General features: G+C 40.2%; 1 protein-coding gene and 1 non-coding gene across 2 annotated transcripts; both read right to left on the bottom strand.

Annotated features, from left to right (window-relative positions):
- Positions 1–3,603: 3,603 nt before the first annotated feature.
- On the bottom strand, positions 3,604–5,261 carry LOC141620415 (protein FAR1-RELATED SEQUENCE 11-like). Its single transcript, XM_074437291.1, has 3 exons — positions 4,662–5,261; positions 4,291–4,572; positions 3,604–3,774 (listed from the first exon to the last, which is right to left on the bottom strand). Exons 1-3 carry the CDS (start codon positions 5,259–5,261, stop codon positions 3,604–3,606), a joined length of 1,053 nt encoding a protein of 350 aa, XP_074293392.1.
- Positions 5,262–17,664: 12,403 nt separating this feature from the next.
- On the bottom strand, positions 17,665–17,771 carry LOC141624423 (small nucleolar RNA R71). The gene has a single exon (XR_012534230.1). It is a non-coding gene; the product is annotated as a small nucleolar RNA R71 (small nucleolar RNA).
- Between the last annotated feature and the right edge of the window lie 8,945 nt (positions 17,772–26,716).

Genomic DNA, 26,716 nt, shown 5'->3' with positions numbered 1-26,716 from the left:
GTGGTGGTAGGGTGGTTAAAGTCGCCACCTTGCGCGGTGGTTGGCGGAGAATTGTTTGTTGTTGGTGTTTGTCTTAAAACCGAGTATGGGGTTGTTGGTGTCTTGACCATGGCTTGACCTGGGGGCCGACGGTAGCTGGTGGGGCCGTCGTGGGTCAAGAGAGACCACGGTGGTGGCCACTGATTGTGCGTGGTGGCGGTTTTAAGGGAATTGCGTGTTGTTGGTGTTGTTGTTGGTGTTGGGTAAAGAGAGAGATAAGGGCGTGACTTTGTGGGCTATTGGTGGTGGTTATGGTGTGTATGGATGCGTGGTGTTGGCGGCTTACGGTGGAGGTGTTGGGCGGTTATAGTGGTGGTCGTATGGTGTTGGGATTACGTGGGTTTTGCTGTTGGTTGAACACGGGTTCAACCCTTGTTTTGGTTGGGTGTGTGGGTTTTTGGTGTTAACGGGTTGTTGAGACGGGTTGATGGGTATTTGGGTTTGGTTTTAGAAACGGAATTTTGTAATATAATTATACGGGAATATAATTAACGTAATTAAATTATAATTAGTTGAATTATATAAATAAATTGAATTATTAGTAATTGTACTTATTGTTTGTATTAGGTGACGGATTTAAGGAAGAGTACTTTTAGTTGATTATATTGGATTATGCTTGCTTTATTAGATTGCTGAAAAGGTAGGAATACAATTCTACTTGTCTGTCTTAATTGTTCTATTTGGTTGTATGAGTATTTTGCATATTTGATCAATTGGATAGATGGATTATTATTTATGATTGGTTAATGATTGTTATCATGGTTGCATTCATTGGCATAAGCATCGACATTTGAGATATCAGCAGACACCATAGTAAGAGCCTTCAGATGGTGTATTATAAACTTACTGACAGACAGCATGGTAAGAGCTTTCGGGTGATGTATTATAAACTTACTGGCATACACCATGGTAAGAGCCTTCGGGTGGTGTACAATAAACTTACTGGCAGACGTCGTGGTAAAGCCTTCGGGTGACGTATTTGGATTTAATCCGGCAAACACCGTTTATATACCTTCGTGGTGGTGTACTCAACTTGAGGTTGAAGGTGATGAGCATGGTTGCATTAGCATTGCATTGCATACATTACTTCGTTGTTATCTTTATTATTGTCTTGAGATTGTTATTCCTACTCAAATGTTTGGTTGACAGTGTATTCGTTACACACTTGTGATGAACAATTTATTGGGGAGCAGATTGATTGACAGGTAATAGAGCTGGCTTAGATAGGAGCAGAAGGGCGTGAGGCATTGACGGTTACTTAGTAGTCTATATCACCTACAACGGACATTCATTATTTATTATTCGTTTTATCTAGTTTCCGCTGCAGTTGTATTTTTATTACTTTATGGTTATTTAATTTGGAACAATGTAATAAGGTCGTTTAACGTTATATTATTTACAGTACTGTGGTTTCGTTTACCTTTGTAATCACTACCTCAGGCAACTGAGATGGTAACACTTTCATTTATCTAGGAATGCCTAGTAAAGGCTCTTAAATAAATGGAGGTGTTACATATAAAGTGGTCAACTTCTAAGTGGTCGTATCATACAACATTTTTATATAATACGGAATATAATTTGTGTTTACATAAATTTTAGTTACCATACAAAAACTCCTTTACAAAATATCTAACTTCCAATATTTTTCCATCATTACATAAAAGTAAATCCTTTTAGTACTACTCTAGTTTACCACTGCTAGAATTGTTCGATTTAAATGTACAAAGGTAATTAATTGGTATTGTAATAAAGATCTTCGAATATCGTCAAAGTAAGTATATAATGTGTAAAACCGAAACATAAGAACGAGTCAAGTTAAATTTCACACTTAATTTTGGCTTTGAAACTATAACAACTTATGTCCTCAATTTTATGTATTCAGGTTCAATTTTATGTTTTTGATACAAAGTTGAATTTTTTTCTAATGTTTACTCTATTTTATTCGTGCTCCCAAATTATATTTTATTTCCTTTTGCTGGTTTTCAGGAATTTTAAATTGGAGTTAAGAAACTTTTTTGGTTATGAATTCCATATCAAACCGAAACAAGTTTGGAGATTGAATGAATATCGTTTTAAGGGATAAAAACAACAATGCAAAGATCTTTGACATGCTAAGACTAATAGTTCATTGTAAGATGTTTTGATATATGTACGTAGACTCTAAAAATTATCCCATTGTAACTTGTACGACTCTACGAGTTTTATTTTATACTCCGTATTTGCTAAATGCATGATCGATCATCAACTAATACTCAGAGGATCACAATGTCTCCAATGAAGGATGTTAAAATAATGATCATTTAATATTTTTGGGAATATTAAATGAAAAAAATGGAAACACAAAAGGCATTAATAAGTAAGCAAAGAAAATAAATAACCTTACTCAGATGATGATAGCCAACACATTTATTTTACTATACTAAATAAGTAAGCCCATGCCGTCTAACTCACGACTCGCTACTAATTACATCCATTTTGCTACACTTACTACCTCTTACCGCAGTCCATTTAATATATAGAACTGGAAAATTGTCAACTTCTCATAACTTTTCTCTTTATTTCTAAGTTCTTTATTACACTCACATATTAGTTTTAATCATCGCTAAATATGGATGTAAACAGATCACTTTCAAATACTTGTACAATGTTATTACGGAGGGGCACATTATAAGGCTTATTATTGCACATGGTAACATTTAATCTTATCATCTTTACTTATTTAGTGGGATTCTCATTATATTTCATAATTATTATATTTTTCTCTCTCTTCCCTATATCTCTCTACCTTATTTTCTAATTTTTTTCTCTCTGATCATTTTATTATATTGTAGGCTCCGTTTTTTTTGTGGCCTGCTCCCATGCACTTTGGCTTTTTTTCATATTCTACTTCTTCTCTACTATTCAATAGCTACCCGTACGAAAAAATGATGGAAAAGCTATTGTCTAATATTAAACCAATTTTCATAAAAAAATAGAAAACCATAACATTATTTGTTCAATAGTACCGTAAACTATGCTCTATTGTTTTACGCAAAAAATAGAATTCAAGTCTTCATATATTTTAACATTCTTTTTCCTCTTCTTAGCAATAAGAGTCGGAACAGAATTCATGTCTACCTTCTCCTTATCCGGACAAGTCGTGATATTGTCGCCCGACTTTTTGCACAAGGTACAACTCCCAACTTACTTTTGGGCAGCTTCTCTCCCACCTATTTCTCGTCTAAATTTTGGACGACCTGTGGTCTTCGAAATTGGAGGATTACCAATATTAACGATGCCATCATCCACTTCACAATTTACGATTTCTTGGTCGGCCACTGAAATAGTTCTCTTATGAAATTCATCTCGACGCCAACGTAAGGGTAAGTACCTCATGGGAATTTCAAAACAATCCTTGTGCATGAAAACGGATAAAGAATGTCGACAAATAATACCTGAAACGTCGAACAACTTACAACTACAACTAATCATGTCGGCGCTCCAAGTTACATTGTGCATTTGTGTACGTGGATCTTTATAATGTTGCACAACAAAAACCATATTACCTTCCTCACATATTGTGTATTAAGTAGCCCTTTCAAACTCTTCTTGGAATTTCTTGAAGGAGAATGTAGTGAATACTTTGTATAGTTGTTCTTCTAAGGGAGATAATGTACATAAAGTAGAACCCTTATATGTATCTAACATGGTATGATGTAACTGAGTTTGCTCAATATCACCAACAGCAAGATCAACCTGCAAGTTAAATTTGAGATCTATCAACAGAGAATGTAGTAAAGAATAGGGAAATAAGAGTGATACGGAAAAGTAAAAAACTATATAATATTATATATATAAGTCATAGTGCTGCCATGGGTACAATGGAACAAACGAAGTTAGATGGTTGGACCATACATGCTAACCATGTTAAGCTATTGTATACCAAGCAAGAAACAAAGCCAAATGGTAGGCAACACATAAATCGAGCCTGGCCATCAACCAAAAGCATTCTGTCACTTAACATAAATGGAGTCTGACCATTAACAATAACATATATCTCGTATGATATTAACTAGGCATGTCATTTAATACAGTAGAAATAAAGATACTAACTCATTTGATAAGCTGAGTTAAGCATGAGCGTGAAGATGTAAAGCCTTTCACAAAGTTGTTGATACTCTCATATCTCCCGGTTGTCGTCATATCACCAAAAAAATAGTCCCGAAGATAAGTCGGGACCCAATTACGCTTGATTTCATATAAGCTAGATACATGCTTATTTTCTTGCAAAATAAACTTTGGAATCAGAAGAGACCATTCCCGTTCAAAATCTTCAATGTTATCCAACTTATAGAGTTGATAAAATTCAGTACAGAAATAAGAATATTGTTCTCTTAAAAGTGCCGTAAACCAACCAGAAAACTTAGAAGTGATATGCCATATACAAAAGGCATGTTTTGTAAATGGCATTTCGATCTTGATTGCTTCTGTCATCCACCGATCTTGATCAGTTATGATCGTCGTTGGAGGTTTCTTCATAAGTGTAACAAAAGTCTATATATCAACCAATAGAATATGTATGTTAGAAACACAAAAATATCAAAAACAAAGATTTAAGAAGAGTGAAGGAACAATTTTCATACCTTCATCAACCAACGAAAAGTCTTGACAGTTTCGTTACGCAAGAATGCACAACCAAATAATATAGTTCTCCCATGATTGTCGATGCCAATAAAGATGGCAAAAGGCATGTCATAAGAGTTGACTCTATAAGTGGTATCTAGTCCAGTTGAATCTCCATATTCTTGAAACAAATCAAAGCAGCGACGAGGTGACCAAAATATATGTTCCAGCCTATTTTTAGCATCAACAGTATACGCAAATTGGAAATGAGAATCCTTCTTTTCACTTTTACAATATTCAAGAAGGTCCATTGCATCATTGTCTAAATTTTCTCTTTGAATCCTACCAAAAAAATTATGGAGATCTTTTTTAAAGAATGGAAGATCACCATGTGGCACATTTTTTTCAAGCTTCATGACACATATTATTTGTTTGACCGAAAGGCCAGCTTCTTTGTATAGCAAAAGTTGTTGCTCATCTTCTTTAGAAATGGTGCGATAAGATGGTAAAAAGCGCACTTGGAAAGGTGCCAACAATTCATGGTTATGACTCGATTTATATTCGGTAACATGCCATTCTTCGATGAAAATATCACAAGACTTTTTCAAAGTTATTCTCATATAGGCCTTACAACCACATCTTGATGATGGCTGATTTCGTTGCTCCTTAGAAGGTTGAACAAATTTTTTATTTGGAAATCCTTCTCGATGACAAAAAAAAATCCCGCCTAAATTTTTTCCCATCCTTATTAAAAATCGGGCTTTTCGAATAGAAAATCCAGTCTCTCTAGCAAAATTCTCATAAAATTTATATGCCTCTTCTTCATTGAGAAAACACTGACCAATAAACGGTTCGAAAAAAATTGCACTCATTTTACCATAGTCGGGATCATTCAAATGATGCAATATATCTATTTGTCTCTGTAACACCCTCATACTCCAAGTGCCTTACCAGGACCACTTAAAGCATGAGAATGCTACCATCTCGCTTACCTGAGACAATATATACCAAATAGACCATAAAGAAACGTACTTTAATAATTAAGTTTAAAGTGATACAAAACCAAATACCAAAAACTGATAAAGTACAATACAAATTTTCTCAAAACTGTCAAACCAACTAATCAAAATAAAAGAGCGTTCGACACAGCGGAAAACTTCTAAAACAGCTCGTGATGACTCAACCCAGCTATCCCATGCGCATCAACTCATACCTGCTTAATAACTGCTCACCATCCCCGAATGGATCACCCCAGTTTTTGAAACATTTAAATGGGGTCAGTACTGATTACACAAAACAAACAGCTGCAATAAAAGAACATTATAATCCAATCCAATCAACCACACTCCGTCACATCACCACACACCTGACTACACACTAAAAGTGTGTAGTCCTACCAGAATACTCATCGCAACAAGTATTCCACACCGCCAGTAGGGGACCGCAGCCGTTCCCGCCTAAGCCCCACTCATCTCATTCGAGCGATAAACCGAAGTTCCTAAATGTGCACATACCTTCCGTGGCGGGTACCACAGAAGGCGAATCAAGGGCGTGAAGCCACTCCCGCAAGTGACTCCACTCAGCCGAGGACACACCTCGCAAACCACAAACGATATACAACAATCACATTATACTACTAACAATCACCAATTCCAAAACCAATTCCAATATGATATATAACAACACAATCAACAACAACAACAAAACCATGTAATCAATACTGAGTAGGGAAACCCTACCTGGAATAGCAATCACACGAGACCGTCAAGCAGCTAATCAAAACTTCTCATCTACGAATCCTCCTCCTATAACATGCATACATACCATTACTACCAACACCACACAATACACCCAAAATCCCCAACATTACCCAATTAGGGTTTTAATCAAACTCAACAAAACGCTATAACAATTATACAAGGAACTTACCCTTGGCGCGACGATTACAACGGTATAACGAATAAGACAATCCGATGATCCTAGCCTTGGGATTTGCTAACAACGCGAGAGATGCGATCTACGTAACTGTTGTTCTTCTCTTGAAAGGTTTTTAGAATGTTAAAAGTGTTTAAGACTAATGACGGAAGACTTTTATATTAATCTCGCGTTATTAACAAAGCCCGGCTAAACAATCCCGTAAGACACATTTACTCGATCGAGTAAGTGACTTACTCGATCGAGTAACACACGTACTCGATCGAGTACCCATCGGGTCAGCTACTATTTTGCGTAAAAAGACACTTACTCGACAGAGTAAGTCCCACTCTATAAAGTACCCACAGACATAGAAAACCGTAGTATTACAGTCTTCCCTCCTTAAAAAGAATTTCGTCCCCGAAGTTCAACCCGTAGACCAAAAAAAAAACATACTATCTCCACTCCGACACAACGACATAACCATAACTCAAAACAAAACTCAAAACAAAACTCCCAAACAACACTCAAACCGACTCAAGACAACTACTAACTGTACTAAAACCAACATAAAAAATACAAAAACCTTATGCGATCATCTCCTACCCCCTAAAAGAAACATTGTTACGTCCCCGTAACCACACATACCTGATCAAAAAGAGACGGATACCGCTCTCTCATAGCTTCCTCCGCCTCCCAAGTAGCCTCCTCAACCTCATGGTTAGACCAAAGAACCTTAAGCAACACTGTCTCCCCATTTCTAGTTTTCCTAACCTTGCGATCAAGAATCTGTTTTGGCATCTCAAGGTAAGACAAGGACTCATCCAGCTCTATGTTCTCGACCTCTAACACATGTGAAAGATCACTCACATACTTCCGTAACTGAGATACATGAAATACATTATGCACCTATCCAAAGCAGCTGGCAACGCTAACCTGTAAGCAACCTCACCCACACGATCCAAAATCTCATATGGTCCGATAAACTTCTAGCTCAGCTTCTCTTTCTTACCAAATCTCATGACCCCATGCATAGGAGACACTTTCAAAAGAACCTTGTCCCCAACCTGAAACTCTATGTCACGACGATGTAAGTCCACATAACTCTTTTGTCGATCCTAGGTCGCTTTCATCTTTTGTCCGATCAGCTTAACATGTTCTACCATCTCCTGTACCATCTGCGGTCCTAAAACCACTGCCTCAGCTCTATCATCCCAGCAAATCGGACTCCTACACCTCCTCCCATACAAAGCCTCAAATGGTGCCATACCAATACTCGTGTGATAGCTGTTGTTATAAGAAAACTCAATCAGATCTAACCTCTCCTCCCAGCTACCACCAAAATCCATAACACAAGCTCGCAACATATCCTCTAAAGTCTTGATGGTCCTTTCTGTCTGGCCATCTGTCGCAGGATGAAATGCAGTGCTCATCTTCAACGTAGTTCCCATCATCTCCTGCAACTCTTTCCAAAACCGTGATATGAATCTCGCATCTTTATCTGATACTATATCCTTAGGCACCCAATGCAAACGAACCATATGCTTCCTATAATCCAAAGCTAACTGTATCTTGGTCCAAGTATCTTTCATCGGAACAAAGTGAGCTGACTTGGTCAGACGGTCAACTAACACCCATATCATGTTGTTACCTTGTTGACTCCTCGGCAAACCCACTATAAAATCCATAGAGATAGACTCCCATTTCCACTCAGGTACCTCAAGAGACTGAATCTTATCTTGTGGTCGTCGCTGCTCTCCCTTAACCCTCTGACATGTCAAACATCGAGCCACAAACTCAGTTGTTTCCTTCTTCATCCCAGGCCCCCAAAAAGTCTTCTTCAAATCTTTATATAACTTGTCACCGCTTGGATGTACCGAATATGGTGTGCAATGAGCCTCTGTCATGATTACCTTTTTCAACTCCTCATCACTAGGAACACACCATCTCCCATCAAATCTCACACTGCCATCCGTATGAATAGAGAAACAAGACACTGTCCCTTTCTCTACTCCAGCTCTCCATTCCTCAATCTTAGGATCAAAAGCCTGTTTCCTGCGAATATCATCATAAAGATCTGGCTCCACTGTCAAGTCTCCTCTAGCATCCCCTTTTTGTATTACATAGATCCCTATCTTCCCCACCTCATCTCTCAACCTCATCAAAGACATAGCTCTGCAGAAATAATGCACACTCTTCCTACTCAACGCATATGCAACCACATTAGCCTTCCCTTTATGGTATATAATATCCATGTCATAATCCCCAATCAGCTCCACCCACTTCCTCTATCTCATGTTCAACTCTTTTTGAGTGAAGATGTACTTGAGACTCTTGTGATCTGAAAACACCTTAAAGGTCGCCCATAAAGATAATGCCTCCAAATCTCGAGAGCAAACACAACTGCACCCAACTTCAGATCATGTGTCGGATAGTTCTCCTCATAATGCTTCAATTGCCTAGAAGCATAGGCAATTACTTTCCCATTCTGTATCAACACACATCCCAAACCATTCTTTCATGCATCTGTATATACCTCAAAGTTTTCACACCCTTCAGGTAATGCTAAGATTGGAGTTGTGGTCAAACGCTCCTTTAATGTTTGGAACGCCGTCTCACAACTTTCATCCCAACGAAACCTGTTCTCTTTCCTCATTAACGCTGTCATAGGTCTGGCTATCTTGGAAAAATCTTTCACAAACGGACGGTAGTACCCTGCCAAACCCAAGAAACTCCTGATCTCTGCCACATTCTTCGGTGCTTCCCACCGAGTAACTGCCTGTATCTTGGCCGAATCCACAGCTACACCCTTCTTTGAAATCACATGCCCCAGAAAAGCAACCTCCTCTAACCATAACTCACACTTAGACAACTTTGCATACAACTGATTGTCTCGTAAAGTCTGCAACACTAACCTCAAATGCTCCTCATGCTCCTCCTTAGTCTTAGAATAGACAAAGATATCATCGATAAAGACCACAACAAACCGATCCAAAAACTGACTAAAGACACGGTTCACCAAATCCATAAACACTGCAGGTGCATTAGATAACCCAAACGGCATCACAACATACTCATAGTGACCATACCTCGATGTAAAGGCTGTCTTCGGTATGTCCTCATCCCGAATCTTCACCTGATGGTAACCCGACCTCAAATCGATCTTAGAAAAGACCGCTGCCTCGTTCAACTGATAAAATAAATCATCTATCCTTGGCAAAGGAAACCTGTTCTTCACGGTGACCCTGTTCAGCTCTCTATAGTCGATACACAACCTCAAATTCCCATATTTCTTTTTTCACAAACAAGACTGGAGCTCCCCACGGTGATACACTAGGTCTAATGTATCCCCTCTCAATCAAATCATCCAGCTGTTTCTTCAGCTCCTCCAACTCCTTAGGACCCATGCGGTACGAGGCCTTAGAGATTGGTCCCGTCCCTGGTTTCAGCTCCACATTGAAATCTATCTCCCTCTTCGGTGGTAAACCCGGTATCTCATCTGGAAAAATATCTGGAAACTCTCCCACCACTGGTATCTGCTCAACTGTCGGACTCACCATACTATGGTATCTCACATGGCATAAGATCAACGGGCACCCCTTCCTCAGATAAGACTTCAAGGTCACTGCTGCAATCAACTTAACTTTGCGTTTGACAACAAACCCCCGATAAGACACACTAACTCCCTTAGGACCTCTAAAAAAACTCTCTTTTGATGACAGTCTATTCTAGCCTTGTACTTACCCAACCAGTCCATACCAACTATCATCTCAAAACCATCCAAGGGAAACTCTAACAAGTCCACTAATAGGTCAACTTGCCCAACTATCATAGACACACCCCTATACAACCTCCCACATGATACAGACTCACCCGACGGTCTAAAAACTTCCTCTTTTACAGACTCATACTCTCTCAAACCCAAAAGCTTAGCATGACTCGATGATACAAACGACTGTGACGCCCCCGAATCAAACAAAACAAAGGTAAAGACTTCATTAACAAGAAAAGTACCCGTGATAATGTGAGCATCATCCTCTGCTGCTTTCTTCTCCATCATGAACAGCTTACCACTGGTCTTCTGTCCACCTCCCTGGACAGTACTAGCAGAAGTAGACGGCTTGGCAGCCGACCCTTGGTTGTTGTTCGTCGCTGGTCTTTGATATGAATTACCGCCATTGCGGTTAGCCCCACCATTGTTGTTACTCTGACCACCCCGATTATACCACGACCCAGCCGGCCTGTTACTAGCATAACTCTGAGACGGACCCAGAGAGAAACTCCCTTGTGACTGCCTCTGAAAACACCGGCCCGCTGCACTGGTACACTCATGTATCTTGTGGCCCACACCGCCACAGTTAAAGCAAGATTAACCCCAGCTGCTATTACCACCACCACGGCCACGCCCGTAAGAAGCTCCACCGATAAACCCCGACCCCGAAGAGTAAGCTCTCACCTGGTTATGGCCGCCCCTCTTGTAACTAGACTAACCACCAGCCTCACTCTCAGCCTTCCTCTTCTCAGAAGCTCTCTCCCGGTTCTCCTTAGCCATCTCAACTAACCTCTCAGCTCTCCCGGCACGCTCATACATCTCCTTAACATCAGTAAGGACTCCTACCGGCAACTTCTCCATAATCTTAGGTGTCAAACCTTTCTCAAACCTCAACGCCAAGTTCTCCTGGTTCAGTCCCATATCCTCTGCATACCTAGACTTCTCGTTGAACTTGTGATAATACTCAGCCACCGTCATATCAGAAGTCATCTTGAAGTCATCAAACTCCTCTCTCAGCTTACTACACACATGCTCCGGCACGAACTCTCGCCTCATAGCTTTCTTAAACTCAACCCAAGGTATAAAAGATTAGCCCTGTCTCACATATATATCGAGAGCACTCACCCTAACCTTATCCCACCACTCTTCTGTCGCTTCCCTCAAGTAGAACGCAGCTTGCTCCACTCGGAAGAACTCTGGGCTATGAACCAGATTAAGTATGTTCTCCATCTCCCTATGCCAATTATCTAGCAGAATTGGAGCCCCCGTGTCCATGTATTCTTTCAGATTAAACCTCGCTATGTTAATACTCATCTTGGCGAAATCAACCCCGACCTCTTTATCTTTTCCAAACTTCTTTAGAGCAACCGTGAGAGCATCTTGGTGCTCCAACATCTTAACTATCTCATCTATGCTCATGTTCTCAGCCCTGGCATACAACGCATTTCTCTTTGGCGGCATCTTGAAACTATATAAGAAAAGGTAAACATAAACACACATCCCATAGCTCAAAACACGAAAATGACCTGCACTGAACCAACTCGATCGAGCCTCACCACCCACTCGATCGAGTTGAGGCCACTCGATCGAGCCACTACCTTAATCGATCGAGCTGAACCTACTCGATCGAGTGCCACCACCTACTCGATCGAGTGCCCAAAAACAGACTACTGCCTAGAAACGTAAAAAAAATCCACACGATCGAGTTACACCCACTCGATCGAGTCACTCACCTACTCGATCGAGTGCCCCCCACTCGATAGAGTCATGCTGACTCGTATACTACCCGCATGCTTAACTCAACACCTCCAGCCAACTTACTTACATACAAAACGACAATCATGCATACTATATATATATATATATATATATATATATATATATATATATATATATATATATATATATATATATATATATATATATATATATATATATATATATATATATATACGATAAACAACTGCCACGTTATAGATCAACTATCATGCAATTACGCTATTCAATCAACGACATATATACTCATATCATCATCATCTTTCACCACGCATCTCCTATCCTCCTCATGCATTCATCCACCTATTCACACAACACATTGTTATATAGATGTACAACATACAAGATAAACACATAACGATCCCGACATACACCCCATAGTGACCGGTTCAAAGTTGTAGGGCGAGATCGCGACTTTAGGATGTCTCCCAAGTCTTTGCATTAGCTCTTAACAATTCCTACCCGGGTTCATTTTATTTTGACTCCCTAAGTTCATTGGTTTCATTAGTTACAGGTTCCAAAATCGTCGCTCTGATACCACTTTGTAACACCCCCATACTCCAAGTGCCTTACCAGTACCACTTAAAACATAAGAATGCTACCATCTCGGTTACCCGAGGCAATGTATACCAAATAGACCATAAAGAAACGTACTTTAATAATTAAGTTTAAAGTGATACAAAACCAAATACCAAAAACTGATAAAGTACAATACAAATGTTCTCAAAACTGTCAAACCAACTAATCAAAATAAAAAAAACATTCGACACAACGGAAGACTTCTAAAACAGCTCGTGATGACTCAACCCAGCTATCCCATGCGCATCAACTCATACCTGCTCAATAACTGCTCACTATCCCCGAATTGATCACCACAGTTTTTAAAACATTTAAACGGGGCCAGTACTGATTACACAAAACAAACAGCTCCAATAAAACATTACAATCCAATAAAATCAACCACACTCCGTCACATCACCACACACCTGACTACACACTAAAGTGTGTAGTCCTTCCAGAATACTCATCGCAACAAGGATTCCACACCGCCAGTGGGGGACCGCAGCCGTTCCCACCTAAGCCCCGCTCATCTCATCTGAGCGATAAACCCAAGTTCCTAAATGTGCACATCCCTTCTGTGGCGGGTTCCACAGAAGGCGAATCAAGGGCGTGAAGCCACTCCCGCAAGTGACCCCAGTCAGCCGAGGACGCACCTTGCAAACCACAGACGATATACAATAATCACATTATACTACCAGCAATCACAAATTCCAAAATCAATTCCAATATGATATACAACAACACAATCAACAACAACAACAACAAAACCATGTAAACAATACTGAGTAGGAAAACCGTACCTGGAATAGCAATCACACAAGACCGTCAAGCAGCTAATCAAAACTTCTCCTCTACGAATCCTCCTCCTATAACATGCATACATACCATTACTACCAACACCACACAATACACCCAAAACCCCAACATTACCCAATTAGGGTTTTAATCAAACTCAACAAAACGCTATAAAAATTATACAAGGAACTTACCCTTTACGCGACGATCACAACGGTATAACGAATAAGACAATCCGACGATCCTAGACTTGGGATTTGCTAACAACGCGAGAGATGCGATCTACGTAACTGTTGTTCTTCTCTTGAAAGGTTTTTAGAATGTTAAAAGTGTTTAAGACTAATGACAGAAGACTTTTATATTAATCTCGCGTTATTAACAAAGCCCGGCTAAACAATTCCGTAAGACACACTTACTCGATCGAGTAAGTGACTTACTCGATCGAGTGTACCTTACACAATCGAGTAACACACGTACTCGATCGAGTACCCATCAGGTCAGCTACTGTTTTGCGTAAAAAGACACTTACTCGACAGAGTAAGTCCCACTTGATAGTGTACCCACAAACATAAAAAACCGTAGTATTACAGTCTCTCTAATTCACATATACCGGTACCGTCATCCGAAGGATTATTCAAATCAATTAAATTAGCAGGATGCAACCTACAATATAATAAGAAAGTAACATTAATAACCAAGTTATTAAAATTTTAAGGAGCATAATAACAATTTATTTTAAAAACAATTCATTATAGAGTAATATAATAACAATTCATGAGATTGAAATTCATATAAAATACTCCTTAGCAATTGACAAATTACGTACAAGAACATCTTTGTACACATAGTTACTGTAACACCCCCATACTCCAAGTGCCTTACCAGGACCACTTAAGGCATGAGAATGCTACCATCTCGGTTACCCGAGGCAATGTATATCAAATAAACAATAAAGAAACATACTTTAATAAATATGTTTAAAACGATACAAGTCTGAAACCAAAACTGATAAATGAAATATCACTGTTCCTCAAAACTGTCAAACCAACTAAAGTAATAAAAAAGAATGTTTAAGACACAGCGGAAGACTTCTAGACATCTCGTGGCAACTCAACCCAGCTATCCCATGCGCATCAACTCATACCTGGTCAATACCTGCTCACCATCCCCGAATGGATCACCAAAGTTTTCAAAACATTTAAACCGGGGTCATTTACTGTTTACATAAATCAAATCAACAAAACAATACAACAATCCAATCCAACCAACCAATCTCCATCATATCACCACACACCTGACTACACACTAAAGTGTGTAGTCCTGCCAGAATACCCATCACAATAAGTATTCCACACCGCCAGTGGGGGACCGCAGCCGTTCCCACCTAAGCCCCGATAATCTCATCCGAGCGATAAACCCAAGTTCCTAAATGTGCACATCCCTTCTGTGGCGGGTTCCACAGAAGGCGAATCAAGGGCGTGAAGCCACTCCCGCAAGTGACTCCACTCAGCCAAGGACGCACCTCGCAAACCACAGACAATTATACAACAACCACATTATACTATCAACAATCACCAATTCCAATACCGATATGATATACAACAACAACAACAACAACAACAACAACAACAACAACAACAACAACAACAACAACCACAATCAATCAATCAATCAATCAATCAATCAATCAATAAATCAATCAATCACCAACAATTCCATGTAAACAATACTGAGTAGGGAAACTGATGTGACCATAATTAGCGCATATTTAGCCCCCGAATTAGGCTTGTTCCCATGATTTTTAGTGCTTATTTGGGTCATTTATCATCTTTAGTTCTTTGTTTTGCATATTCTTTGAGATTTTGATCCCTTGGTAGGAAAGGAGTAAGAATCTTGCATTTTCATGGCAAAACGAGACTAAATTGATCAAATCCAATGACCAAGCATCAAGGAGAGACAAGATTAGAAGACCTTTGTACATATTATAGTAGATGAGCAATGTTGAGAAAGGATCCTTGAGTCCCCAAGGAGATCCCCTAGGAATTTATGAAGAAAAGGGAAGAAAAGAAGAAGAAATCTTGCTGAGGAACAATCCGTGCGGATTGTCTACAATCCGGCCGTCCTCCATACGCACAATCTGTGCGGTTTCATCCCAAGACGCTCGGGTTTGCCACCACCACAATCCGCCCGGATTCCTCCAAAGCCGCCCGTGTTCCACCGCCAGAATCCGCCCGTCCCGACTCCAAAACGCACGGATTCTTGTACAACATAATTTCGTCTTCTCCAAGCTAGAAAGAAAGAAGCCTTTCCTTCGAAAAATACCGGCTCCTCCTGCTCAATCTAAAAAGTGTAATTACTAGTTTAGCCCTTAGTTAACCCTAATGCATCCCCCTAATTTCCACTATAAATACCCCATTAGTCTAATTAGAAGAGCATGTTCTTCTTATCAATTCTTAGAGTAGTTAATACCAATCAAATCTCTCTTTAGTTTTGTAATCAACAATTAATCAAGTTTTAATACAAGTTTTATTTCCTTAATCTCTCTTTTGTTCATCCTTTATTTTGGGTAATTGAAGATTATTTGGGTTATTATTGGGAGATTGACAACCTCTCAATCAAGCATCAAGTACTTCTTTTATCTTTGCTTTATTGGAATCATTAGTAGGTATAATTCTCTTAATCCCTTTTTAATTATTGTTAATTACTTTCATTTATTCATCATGTTTCATTTTGTTGGTATGATTGACAACCTTGCTAGCATGATCAACATGATAATGAGTGAGTAGTCTCTTAGCTAGGGTTAATGGGTGATTAGGGGAAACCAACATGGAGAATGATTCATGCTTAAATTAATATGCTTTCATGGTTTATTTGCTTGCTTGTTTTGATCTCAACTCATGCACATGTTATGTTTGATGAAATGCGAGCCTATGAATCCTTGCATTTTTTACCCATCACCTATCTTTTCAATGAGACTTGTAAGACATAAACCAACTCGAGTCTCATTAGACCATGCATATTGTTGAGTAGGGAAGATTAAGTCGACTTGTAGGTGTTGTACAATCTAATCGATTCGGCTCCGGGACCCAAACTTTCCTAGGATTATAAGATATAACCCAACTCAATCCATCACAACAATAATTGCTTGCTTATAATTTGAGAACATGTTTGTATGATCAATTCCCATGATTCCCCTATGACCCCATGACACCCTAGTGCTTTTTATCAATTGTTTACAACCCTTTTAATTCATCTTGCTTATTTATTTCCATTGTTATTTTAGTTTAGTGACCTTCTACATCAACCCAAATTGTGACATCCCTAAGACACCACTAGTTTCAATAGAAATCTCATCTCAATTCCCGTCCCTTGGGATCCGACCTTTACTTGCCTCTTTACTAATTGTAGAGTTGTTTGTAAAGCTATAAATTGTGTTTTGATTCGGACGTGACCCAACGACCACACCTTTAATTGTGAACACGAAACGGACCGATCAAAAATGGCGCCGTTGCCGGGGACGGTGTTTATTTGATTTAGATTTTCTTACATTGTTATTAGTTGTGTCTTTCTTTGCCTTGGGGAAGTAAAACTCCTCAAGGTTTGTTCTAATTGTTTTCAAGTTGTTTGATATTTTGCATGTCTAGAAGGTCACAAGGTGATTTGTTACCTTTTGACCGAGAAATTGAAAGAACCTTGACAACCAATAGGAGATTTGCTAGGAGGAATTTGAGAGGTATTAGTGAGGTTGTTCAACCAACTATTGAGTTCATCAACCCTTTTGCAAGAGAAGGTGAGGAGAACCCATTACAAAATACCCCACAAAATCAACCTACAATGCCTAAGTTTTCGTCACATTCCGTACCCACCGAGGAGAACTTACCCAATGGTACTCCCACACCACAACATCTAACCGGAAATTTTATTGCCAAATCCGCCTTTATCCAATTAGTCGAAAGGAGCCAATTTGGGAGGATGCCTAGTGAAGACCCTCACTCTCATATGGAAACCTTTTGTGACTATTGTGATGCGATTTCTCAAACCGGTGTAACTCAAGACCAAATTCGATGGGTCTTATTTCCTTTTTCTCTAATTGGCACCGCGAAACAATGGTTGAAGGGCCTTGATAAGGCCACTCTCGGAATTGATTCTTGGAAGAAGTAGCTCTAGCTTTCTACAAAAAATTCTACCCACCGGAAAAGACTAACATGCTAAGAGCTCAAATTGCGGGTTTTAAGCAAAGGGATGAAGAATCTTTGTATGAAGCTTGGGAGCGGCTTAAGGGAATTTGTCGCTCATGTCCTCACCATGGACTTAGCGAATGGTTCTTGGTACAACAATTTTGGAACGGTTTATATGAAGATTCAAGGAACATTCTCAACATGGGATCAAATGGAATGTTCACCGAAGTTGATGACAATCAAACATGGAACAAAATTGAGGAAATGGCGGTCCATAACTCACAATATAGTAGACCTCGCAAGGCTACTAGAGGAGGAAAGCATGAAGTGGACTCCGTTACTCAATTGGGTGCTCAACTTAGTGCTCACATTGACACAATCAATTTGAAGTTTGAAAAAGCTATGGCTAGACTTGAAGAAGTCTCAAAATCACCAAAGCATCATGTTAATGCCATGACGGCATCTTCATCAATCCCAAGTGGGATATGTGAGAATTGTGGAACTTTGGGACATGACCAAAGTGAATGTAGGGGAACAAATGAACAAGTGAATGCTTTCCAAGCATACAAGAGTGGTACCTCTTATTCCAACTATTACAATGAGAACACCAAATTCCATCCAAATCTCTCATACAAAAGCCAAAATGTTCAAAACCCTCAAACAACATACACCCCACCTCCCATGAGAAACCAAAATCAAAGACCCTTTTACAATCAAAACCAAGGTTACCAAAATCAAAATCCATACAATCACCAAAATGACCAAGGTTTTGATGTTCAAAAAGCGGTCCTCCAAATGCAAAAGAACCAACAAGAATTTTTCACTCAAATGCAAAAAGATAGTCAAGCAAAGTAAACCACCATCAACAACATCCTAGCTCACACCAAGATGTTGGAAACCCAATTGACTCAACTAGCATCTTCAAGCTCACAAAGACAAAAGGGGCAATTACCACCTCAAAGTAATCCCCCAAGACATGAAACGGTTAGTGCCATTCACTTGAGAAGTGGTACGAGGTATGAGGCACCGAAGAAGCAAGTTGAGGATGAAGTTGTGGAAACTAGTGATAAGGAAGAAATTGTGCAAAACTCCAAAGATGGAGAATCATCAAAAGAAGAAAGTTCAAAGAAAAATGAAGACAAGGTCAAGGAGAAGGAGCCCATTGTGATTAGACTTCCTTTTCCAAGTCGTCAAGCCAAGCCTAAATTTGATGACCAACTTGGAAAGTTTATGGAAATTGTGAAGAATTTGGAAGTCTCGATTCCTTTCACGGAATTAATCAATCACGTGCCGGCCTATGCGAAATACATGAAAGACATCCTCACAAAGAAGAAGTCGATCCGGAAACTTGAGACTATCGCCTTCACTAAGGTGAGTAGTGCTATACTTCAAGGGAGTTCACCTCTGTAGATACCCGTATCCGTCGATATTGGAATTTATAGAGAACCCGACAAACACCCGATGATGATAGGACACATGTATTCTTTAGTTGTCATTGTCATTATTTGGGTTCGTTTTACGATGTAGAATGGGCGTCGTCGATGAAGTATTTTATTAATTTAAATGATATTTAAATTAATGTTTTTTTTTTTAAGTGAGTTCATTTTATTAATTTAAATTATGGTTTTTTAGGTAAATTCAATTTATTTTATTTTATTTTGAATTTATTTTCCCAAGTTTATTTTATTGAAAATAAAATAAATAATTGATTTGAAAAATCATTTTATGAGTATATTTGATTTGAAAAGTCATTTATTTTAATGGGTTTTTTGATTTGAAAAATCGATTTTAAAAGCGAAGAAAACTCGTTTTTAAACATGTTTTTGAGCTCGATTTTAGCTCGGTTTTTGAGCCCGTTTTCTTTACGAATTGGCACGAATCTCGAGTACACTAACCAACCTAAGCCTCTACCCATCCACCATTGTTCGAACCCCCTATCCACGGCCCAAATTCCATCCCCAAACACCCCCAACAGCCCGCGCATAACCAATGCAGCCCCCTGCTTTATGTGCAATTCCCAAGCCCAAAACCCGCTCCAAACACTACCAAGACCCGTACCCATTAACCCTAACCCATACCCTAGTATCCTACCCATATTATCCTAGCTTAATCACCAAGAAACCCCCCCTCAAACCCTCACAAAAGCTGCTGGACAGCAGCCATACGGGATGAAGCCCGATTGCCTCTCCCTCTCTTTTAACCTACTTTAACTCCTTATAAATACCACCCCTTCACCATACATTCATTCCTCTAAGTTCTCCATACATCCTACCATCACCCACAAGCTTTAAACCTCAGAAACAAACCCTAATTACCTCCAAAAAACCCTAAACAAAACCGACACACAAACTGAAACTGTTTGTGTGTCCTCTTCGAAAACCCTTTCGTTCCTCCATCAAACCTCCATCAAAACTCGAGTTTCTTGTTCCTAATTAACCACATAACATCCATCTACACATTAGACAAAGATTTACGAGCCAAATTGCCCTTGAGAGTACACGAAATCCCTCGAAAAACAGAGTGAAATAACACTGCTTTTTGCGGTTATTCTTGTCTCCATTCTTGTTTGTGCTCGTTTTTCGTGCCCAATAACCCAAAACGAGCAGGGGTTGCTTTAAGATTCCTGTTCTCCTCTCTTTCTAGTTTTCAAAACATCTTTCAAATCGAATTTTCGTCGTGAAACGAGGGAGATATCATCGTTTGAAAATCGCTGTCCAGAAAGTTTCCAAAACGCGTGTTTGCTTTATTCTTCGTCGACGACGGCCTCTCGAGATAAAATCTACCATCGATTACGACCCAAGACGGTGTCAACGATACATGTAGGTTGAGGGTGCATCAAATCCTCCTCTTTTCCCTTTTATTTCGTTTGTTTTATGCTTCTTTTTTTATTGTCTTTTTTTGTTTGTTTTCGTTTGTTTATCGTTTGTTTTAAATTAACTATGAAACTAGTTAGTCCGAGTATGAGTTAAAGTACCACCATGAACACCCGCGTTGACTTGAGATGGGAAAAGAAACCGCTACTTCTGTCGGTCGTACACCCCCGTCTCATTTACATATCCTCGTGTTCAAGGTAGGGCATAAATAAAACGATTGTCTAACTTCGTTCTTCGCTTTCGACCCCCTTATTGTTTCGGGCCAAATCGACATACCCTAGGACCCGTTGTATGTTAGTTTAACCTCTGATTGTTAACCTATGACGTATTTAGATGACATTAAATTAATTTAATAACCTAATTAGACACATTAGGGTGCATCGACGTAGCTTTAAAAATCGATTAACAATTCTATAACCTAATTGAATACATCTTTCTTATCACTTGATTTCTCGCTAGCATAGGAGTGCGTGATTAGCACCTTCCTATTAACACTCGACGAGTAAGCGTTAATCTTATGATATCTGACCTAATTGGACCTTTAGGCCGTGTAGAATAACACACTTTGCGCGACAATCAATCAACTTTGTTTCTAACTCGTTTTCTAACTTGTTTCCTATCCCTTTTCGCAAACATTCGATCTAACTAATGAACCTAACTTAGGAACTAGGTTGGCCTTGTCTTGGCCGTGAGGGTGGCCGTTGTTTTGGGCCGTGAGGTGGCCGTTTTCTTTACCTTCCTCGTTTTGTTTTTATACCGTTTGTTTTCTCGTTGTTTCATTGTTTGTAATTTATCGTTTGTTTATCGAGTTGTAATTTTCGAGTTTGTTTTACTTCTTTTGAGTCAAAACCTCTTCGAAAACCTTGGTCTTGTTTGGTTAGACGGTTGTTCCCCAATGCTTGTAGGAGCGTAGTAAACCGCATGTTGTTTAAAGCAACATGGCCCGGTTTATGCTAATGCATGCTTTGGTGCGTAGCCCTATGTCTAATTCGATGAGATTAAGCGCGAGCACGCATTACGAGGAGTGACCCAAGGCCGTGGGTCATGTGAGCCGTGGGCCACCCCTCATGTGCACGGTTTTCTAGGCCAAGTGGCCGTGTTTTGTGTCGTTTATGGTTCCGTATGTAGCAATTGTATTTAGATCGAGTTGTATCTTTAATTTGTTGTTGTGTCGGCATGAAATGCCTGGTTTGTAATAGGTAGATCCCAACGGCTCCCCCATTCCCCCTTTAAGCCTTGTTTGCTTTGTATGTTGTTAGATCAATCAACCCACATGCTAAATTACAACTTTGACAAAGTTAGTTTAGTTGCATCTAAAACGACATAGAAATTGTTGTCACATGATAGCGTTAAAACAACGTTTGCATATCATACATCGTAGTAGCTATGACCTTGTTTGAAATCCGACACTTGACTTAGTAGAGGCCGTTATTGACGGGCGGGGTTGGGTGTCCTTATGGGCTTCCCAACACGTACCCTCACCCCTTACTCAAGATCTATGGTTTGTGGATCCGTCTAAATACCATTGGATTACGAGAGTCATTCTAATCGAGTGATATAGGGTACAAGTCTTTATCTTTAATCACTCGTAGTCGATTGGCTTTATGCTTTTCAATGAAAGGTGTAAAGTTGACTTGAACGGTTCCAAGTTCCCAAAAAACTTGGTGGCGACTCTAATATGTCTTAATTCGATTCGAAAGAACCTCGAGTCGATTATGCCTAGTGTGGATCCCGCGACCCAGGTTCCCGAGGGCCTTGTCCACAGTTTGGCGACTCCGCTGGGGACAAGAGGACTAGTTACACTTTGTTTCTAGGGTCTTTTCCTCCGAGGTGAAACTTGAAAAGAAAGTGTTGGAAAGTAAAACATTACTCATAGTGCTACGATTCATGCATAAACCCTTAAGGACTTGCCCGGGCGTCCCAAATGCGTTTCTTCGTGATGCGTGGGGGGCGACGTCCCACTATGCCCGGAAGCTGCACATTGCTCGCTTCCACTTCGCCTCGCGTGGTTCTTGAGGGTGGGGACGATCTTCTAGGTACTTTACCTTAAGACACCTTGCTCTATAAGACCGCAAAAGGATGGAGGGCATAGACCTTCTTATAGAAGACTTGCCGAGACTTAGAGATGTCTAGGAGCATACATCCTTATAACATGAGAATGACAATGTGCAATGTGTTTTCCCGAGTCTTGTTTTTCGAAAATTCCCATATCCTTTTCAAAACCGAACTTTTGAACAACTTACTTTCAAAATAGCATGGTTTTAAAAACGCGGAATGCTGCCCAAATAGGACTAGAAATTTCGGCCCAAAATGAGCTTTTATAGCCGGCATGCTGCCCATTTCAAATCTCATTTTCAAATCAATCCTTCATCTTTTCAAAATCAATCCAAAATGTTTCTCGAACCTCAACCAAGCATGAAATGCATCAAGTCGTGTCCGGGTCTTGGCCGTGTTAGGCTAGACGTTTTTTCCATTCCAAGAGTCTAGAACACGACCTTGTTGGGTCACCCAAGCTCACCTCTTGGGCTTTGAGTCATGTTGGTCAACCTTTTGGTCTAGAATAGTCCACAAAAAACGTCCAAGCTAGGCCTTATGGACGTTTCACTCGAACCCATGGGCTATGTTAGCCCAATCACGGGTTTAGTCACACCAAGTCCAGTTTAGAATCGAGTTATGACAGTTTGAGTCATGTCGTTTTGTCGAGTCTAAAATGAACCAACGTCTAAATCAAACCGTGAGTCGAACCTTTGGTTAGTCAATCTCAAGTCGAGTCTTTGTTCAAGTCAAGTTAGGGTCGTGTCCTTAAGTGTGCAGGGGCTCTTACTTTAAATATTGACTCAGTACGGGGTTTTCTTGTAGAAAGGCCGCCAAAAACCCGACGTCAAGCAATGGAAGATGCTATCAACAAGCTCACGGAGGCCGTGAACCTCATGATGACCCGAATGGATGTGATCGAGTCTAAGCTGGTTGAAGATTCCTCTTCATCTACCCCACCTCTGACTGATTTGGAGAAACGGTTCAAGTTCATCGAGGACCGTTTGAAGCTCTCCCAGGGGAAGAACATCCACTATGAGAATGCTAGGGCCTATGCCCCAGTTCAGGATAAGTTGCCCACGAACATGGTACTCACTGACATCCCAAAGTTCAAGGGCACCGAAGATCCAGTTCACCATGTTAAGGCCTATAAAGGGTACTTAGCACTGAAGGGAGTACCTGCTGACATGCTCTCTGAAATTTTCGCTCAATCTCTGGATGAACACCCGAAGGCGTGGTTCTATAATCTGGACCTTAAGAACTTCCCCACTTTCAAGATATTACGGTGGAGTTCTCAAGCACTATGCGACAACGTCGAGATTCAAACCAACATAAGAACTTTGGAGGTTATGACACAAAAGGAAAACGAGGGCTTTACCAATTCCTCGCAAGATGGCGCGCTAAAAGCGTGAAACTAGCTAAGAAGCCTGATGAAGTTGAAATGGTAGATAAGTTCGTGAAGAATTTACGACTGCTTTACCGTAATGCTCTGCAATACTGCAATTTTGGTTCTTTCAAAGAATTGATAAGAATCGGGATAAAGGTAGAGGACGATGTCCGAATGGTCAAGCCGAGAAGCCAAAAGGATACCAAGGGGCCTCATCATTTAAAGCAAAAGCACCAAAGCAATGCCCACTTTGTTGAAACCGTCAATCTCTTAGATGGACAGTCAAAAAGGCCTCCGCGCCAAGCTCCGAGGGTATTCACCGATATCGGGTGCACTTACGCCTACGCTCTCCAAAGGCTCATGGCCCAAGGAAAGTTGAAGCCCATTGGCCCAACTCCGGATCCACCTGCTGAACAACAAGGCAAATGGTATATACCAAATGCCTACTGTGCCTTTCACCAAGGGAAAGGCCATGATACTGAAAGGTGCTATCGACTGAAGCACGAAATTCAAGACATGATTGAGAATGGAACACTCCCAATCCCAACTGTTAAACCCAATAACATCACCAATCCATTTGGCGATCACGCCAACTTTGTTTCTGTCGAAGACAATGTCGATTATTCCCATCTTATCCGCCCATGTCAATTGAAAGGGGTGTTTATCGGGAAAATATTTATGGATTGCTTTGAATTCTTTCCAAACCCGAAGAATGAAATTCAAGTCGGGAGTCTTGCTCTAGAGTGTACTCCTCTCGTTAACGGAGTTAATAAAAGACAATTCGATTCACCAACTTTCATCACTGGCGTAGATCCTCAGAGGACTACCTCGGGATGGAGGCAGACCATCAAAGGGATCAAGGACCAGAGCCGAGCATCTAAGCTGACAGCTGAACAATGGAAAGCTCAAAACTAGATTTGAAAATTATGAGTCGGGATCTATTTTCTTATTTTAGTCGAGTCGAGTCTAGGACTTTCTTTTCCTGAAGTTGAGTCGTTTGTTGCGCGATGACCTAGGGTGTGTCCTAGAATCGTTCCTTCGAGTCCATCAAGCATTTGTCTTTCCAATAAAAAGTTACGCTTTCGTTTCCAAATTTGTCTTGTTTCCAATCCTCAATCATTCCGAAACATGATAAAACGCACAACACACTCAAAGGAATCCCTGGGGTAGAAATATGTCCTGTTTCAAAATGTAAGGTACACTAGGATCCCGTGTTTGATTCCTTTACCTATTCCATGTCTGGTGGTAGAAAACCTCCATCTGAACCAATGTTTGTGACAAGCTTTTAGATGATTCTATGACAAACCCGGACTAGCTCCTTGTTTCCCCTATCGATGATGGAAGGCAAGCCTTTTCCCTAACAAAATCATCCCATCTCGAAGAGAGAAGATATCCACCCGTTCTAACAAGGAATTGTTAGTTCCTACCCAAATTAGTTGGCGAAGCCCAGTTTTCAAGGTGTATCCATTTATGACTAAGAGAACGAATAGAAGATCATAATGAGAAAAAGAGAAAAAATGAAAAATGAAAAAAAAAAAAAGATGAAAGAAAAAGAAAAAAAAAAAAGATGTTGAAGTTATTGCGGATTGCTTTTTTGGTTGAATGTCGGGTTACGGAAGCCGGAAGTCAAGTCGAGTACCCATAGTTGAAGTTCAATGGGCGAAGCCCAAAAGCGTAAGTAGTAACCTCTTTACCCTCTAAGTCCTTCCCGAGACGGTTACAACGGGATAGTCGGAATTTTGAGAATCATTCCGCTTGTGTTGTTACACCCAGCCTTTAGGGTCCAGACATGGAAATTTGAACCCACATCATTTTTCAACCCATTTGCACTCGTGGTTCATCAAACCCGAGACACCCATTCCAACCACATCAGCAGCCATAGCCCTTGGCCTTAGCACCACAAAACGAACCTTCAGAATGATGGTTTACCTTGCGAACCTATTTTTACCAAGCTCCACATCCCAAAAGATCCAAGCCTTTTACACCTAACCCCGGACACGGGATTTAACAAAGACCTTACAGGCTAGAATGGGATACGACATGATACCTTAGGTGAAACCTTCGAGTGTGTACACACAATCAAAATGCCATGTTTATGCACCATGATCGAACTACGTCGGATTTGATTTCGCTCCACGCGAATACGTAGGCGATCCTTCGAGAATAAGGGATTCAATCCACTCATCAACCAAGTTGTCATCTTGTCGGTTTCTTACGGGTCTTAACCAAGTCCAAATGAAGCCACCTTTGTTTGAGTCGGTCTTAGCACTCGATGTAGGCTAGGATAAGGATATAGGTTCGGATGAATAGTGTCAAGTCTCAGAATGAGCTTTATCGAACGGTGTAGGCAAAGATGCCGAGTCATATAGATGTAGGTTTGTGTTGGGAACAGAAAATATGAAAAACCCGCTGAAAAGAAAGAAGGCGTGGAAGAAAAAATAATAAAAGCCCGCTGAAAAGAAAGAAGGCGGTGGCAAGAAATGATGAATACTCGCTGAAAAGAAAGGAGGCGAGAAGAAGAGTGGCATAATGTTCCCAACAAGAGTGATGTGTGATGTCTAAGTGCTTTCATAAGATCAGTCTGTGTTTAGTGTCGGGCGAAGCTAACGTTGTTGCTCTGTGATTTTAATCCACCTTGTCAATGCCAAGTGATCTTGATTCCCGAGTGCCCTCGGGAGAACGCCTACGTTATACGATATCTCCGTCCCAAGTTCGACGGCCTTGTGATTCCCATTTGCCATCTTTTGGCGCCAGAATGGCCAATTTACATTTCTACCCCCAACAA

The sequence above is a fragment of the Silene latifolia genome, chromosome X (genome assembly GCF_048544455.1).
Source record: "Silene latifolia isolate original U9 population chromosome X, ASM4854445v1, whole genome shotgun sequence".
In the NCBI taxonomy this organism is placed as follows: domain Eukaryota; kingdom Viridiplantae; phylum Streptophyta; class Magnoliopsida; order Caryophyllales; family Caryophyllaceae; genus Silene; species Silene latifolia.
This window is presented reverse-complemented; position numbering and strand designations above follow the sequence as displayed.

Coding starts and splice junctions, on each gene's coding strand:
- LOC141620415 (XM_074437291.1), bottom strand. CDS start 5,261: ATGAGAATAACTTTGAAAAAGTCTTGTGATATTTTCATCGAAGAATGG. Junction 4,573..4,661: donor CTTTTCGTTGGTTGATGAAG/GTATGAAAATTG, acceptor GTTGATATATAG/ACTTTTGTTACACTTATGAA. Junction 3,775..4,290: donor TTTTGCAAGAAAATAAGCAT/GTATCTAGCTTA, acceptor TTTAACTTGCAG/GTTGATCTTGCTGTTGGTGA.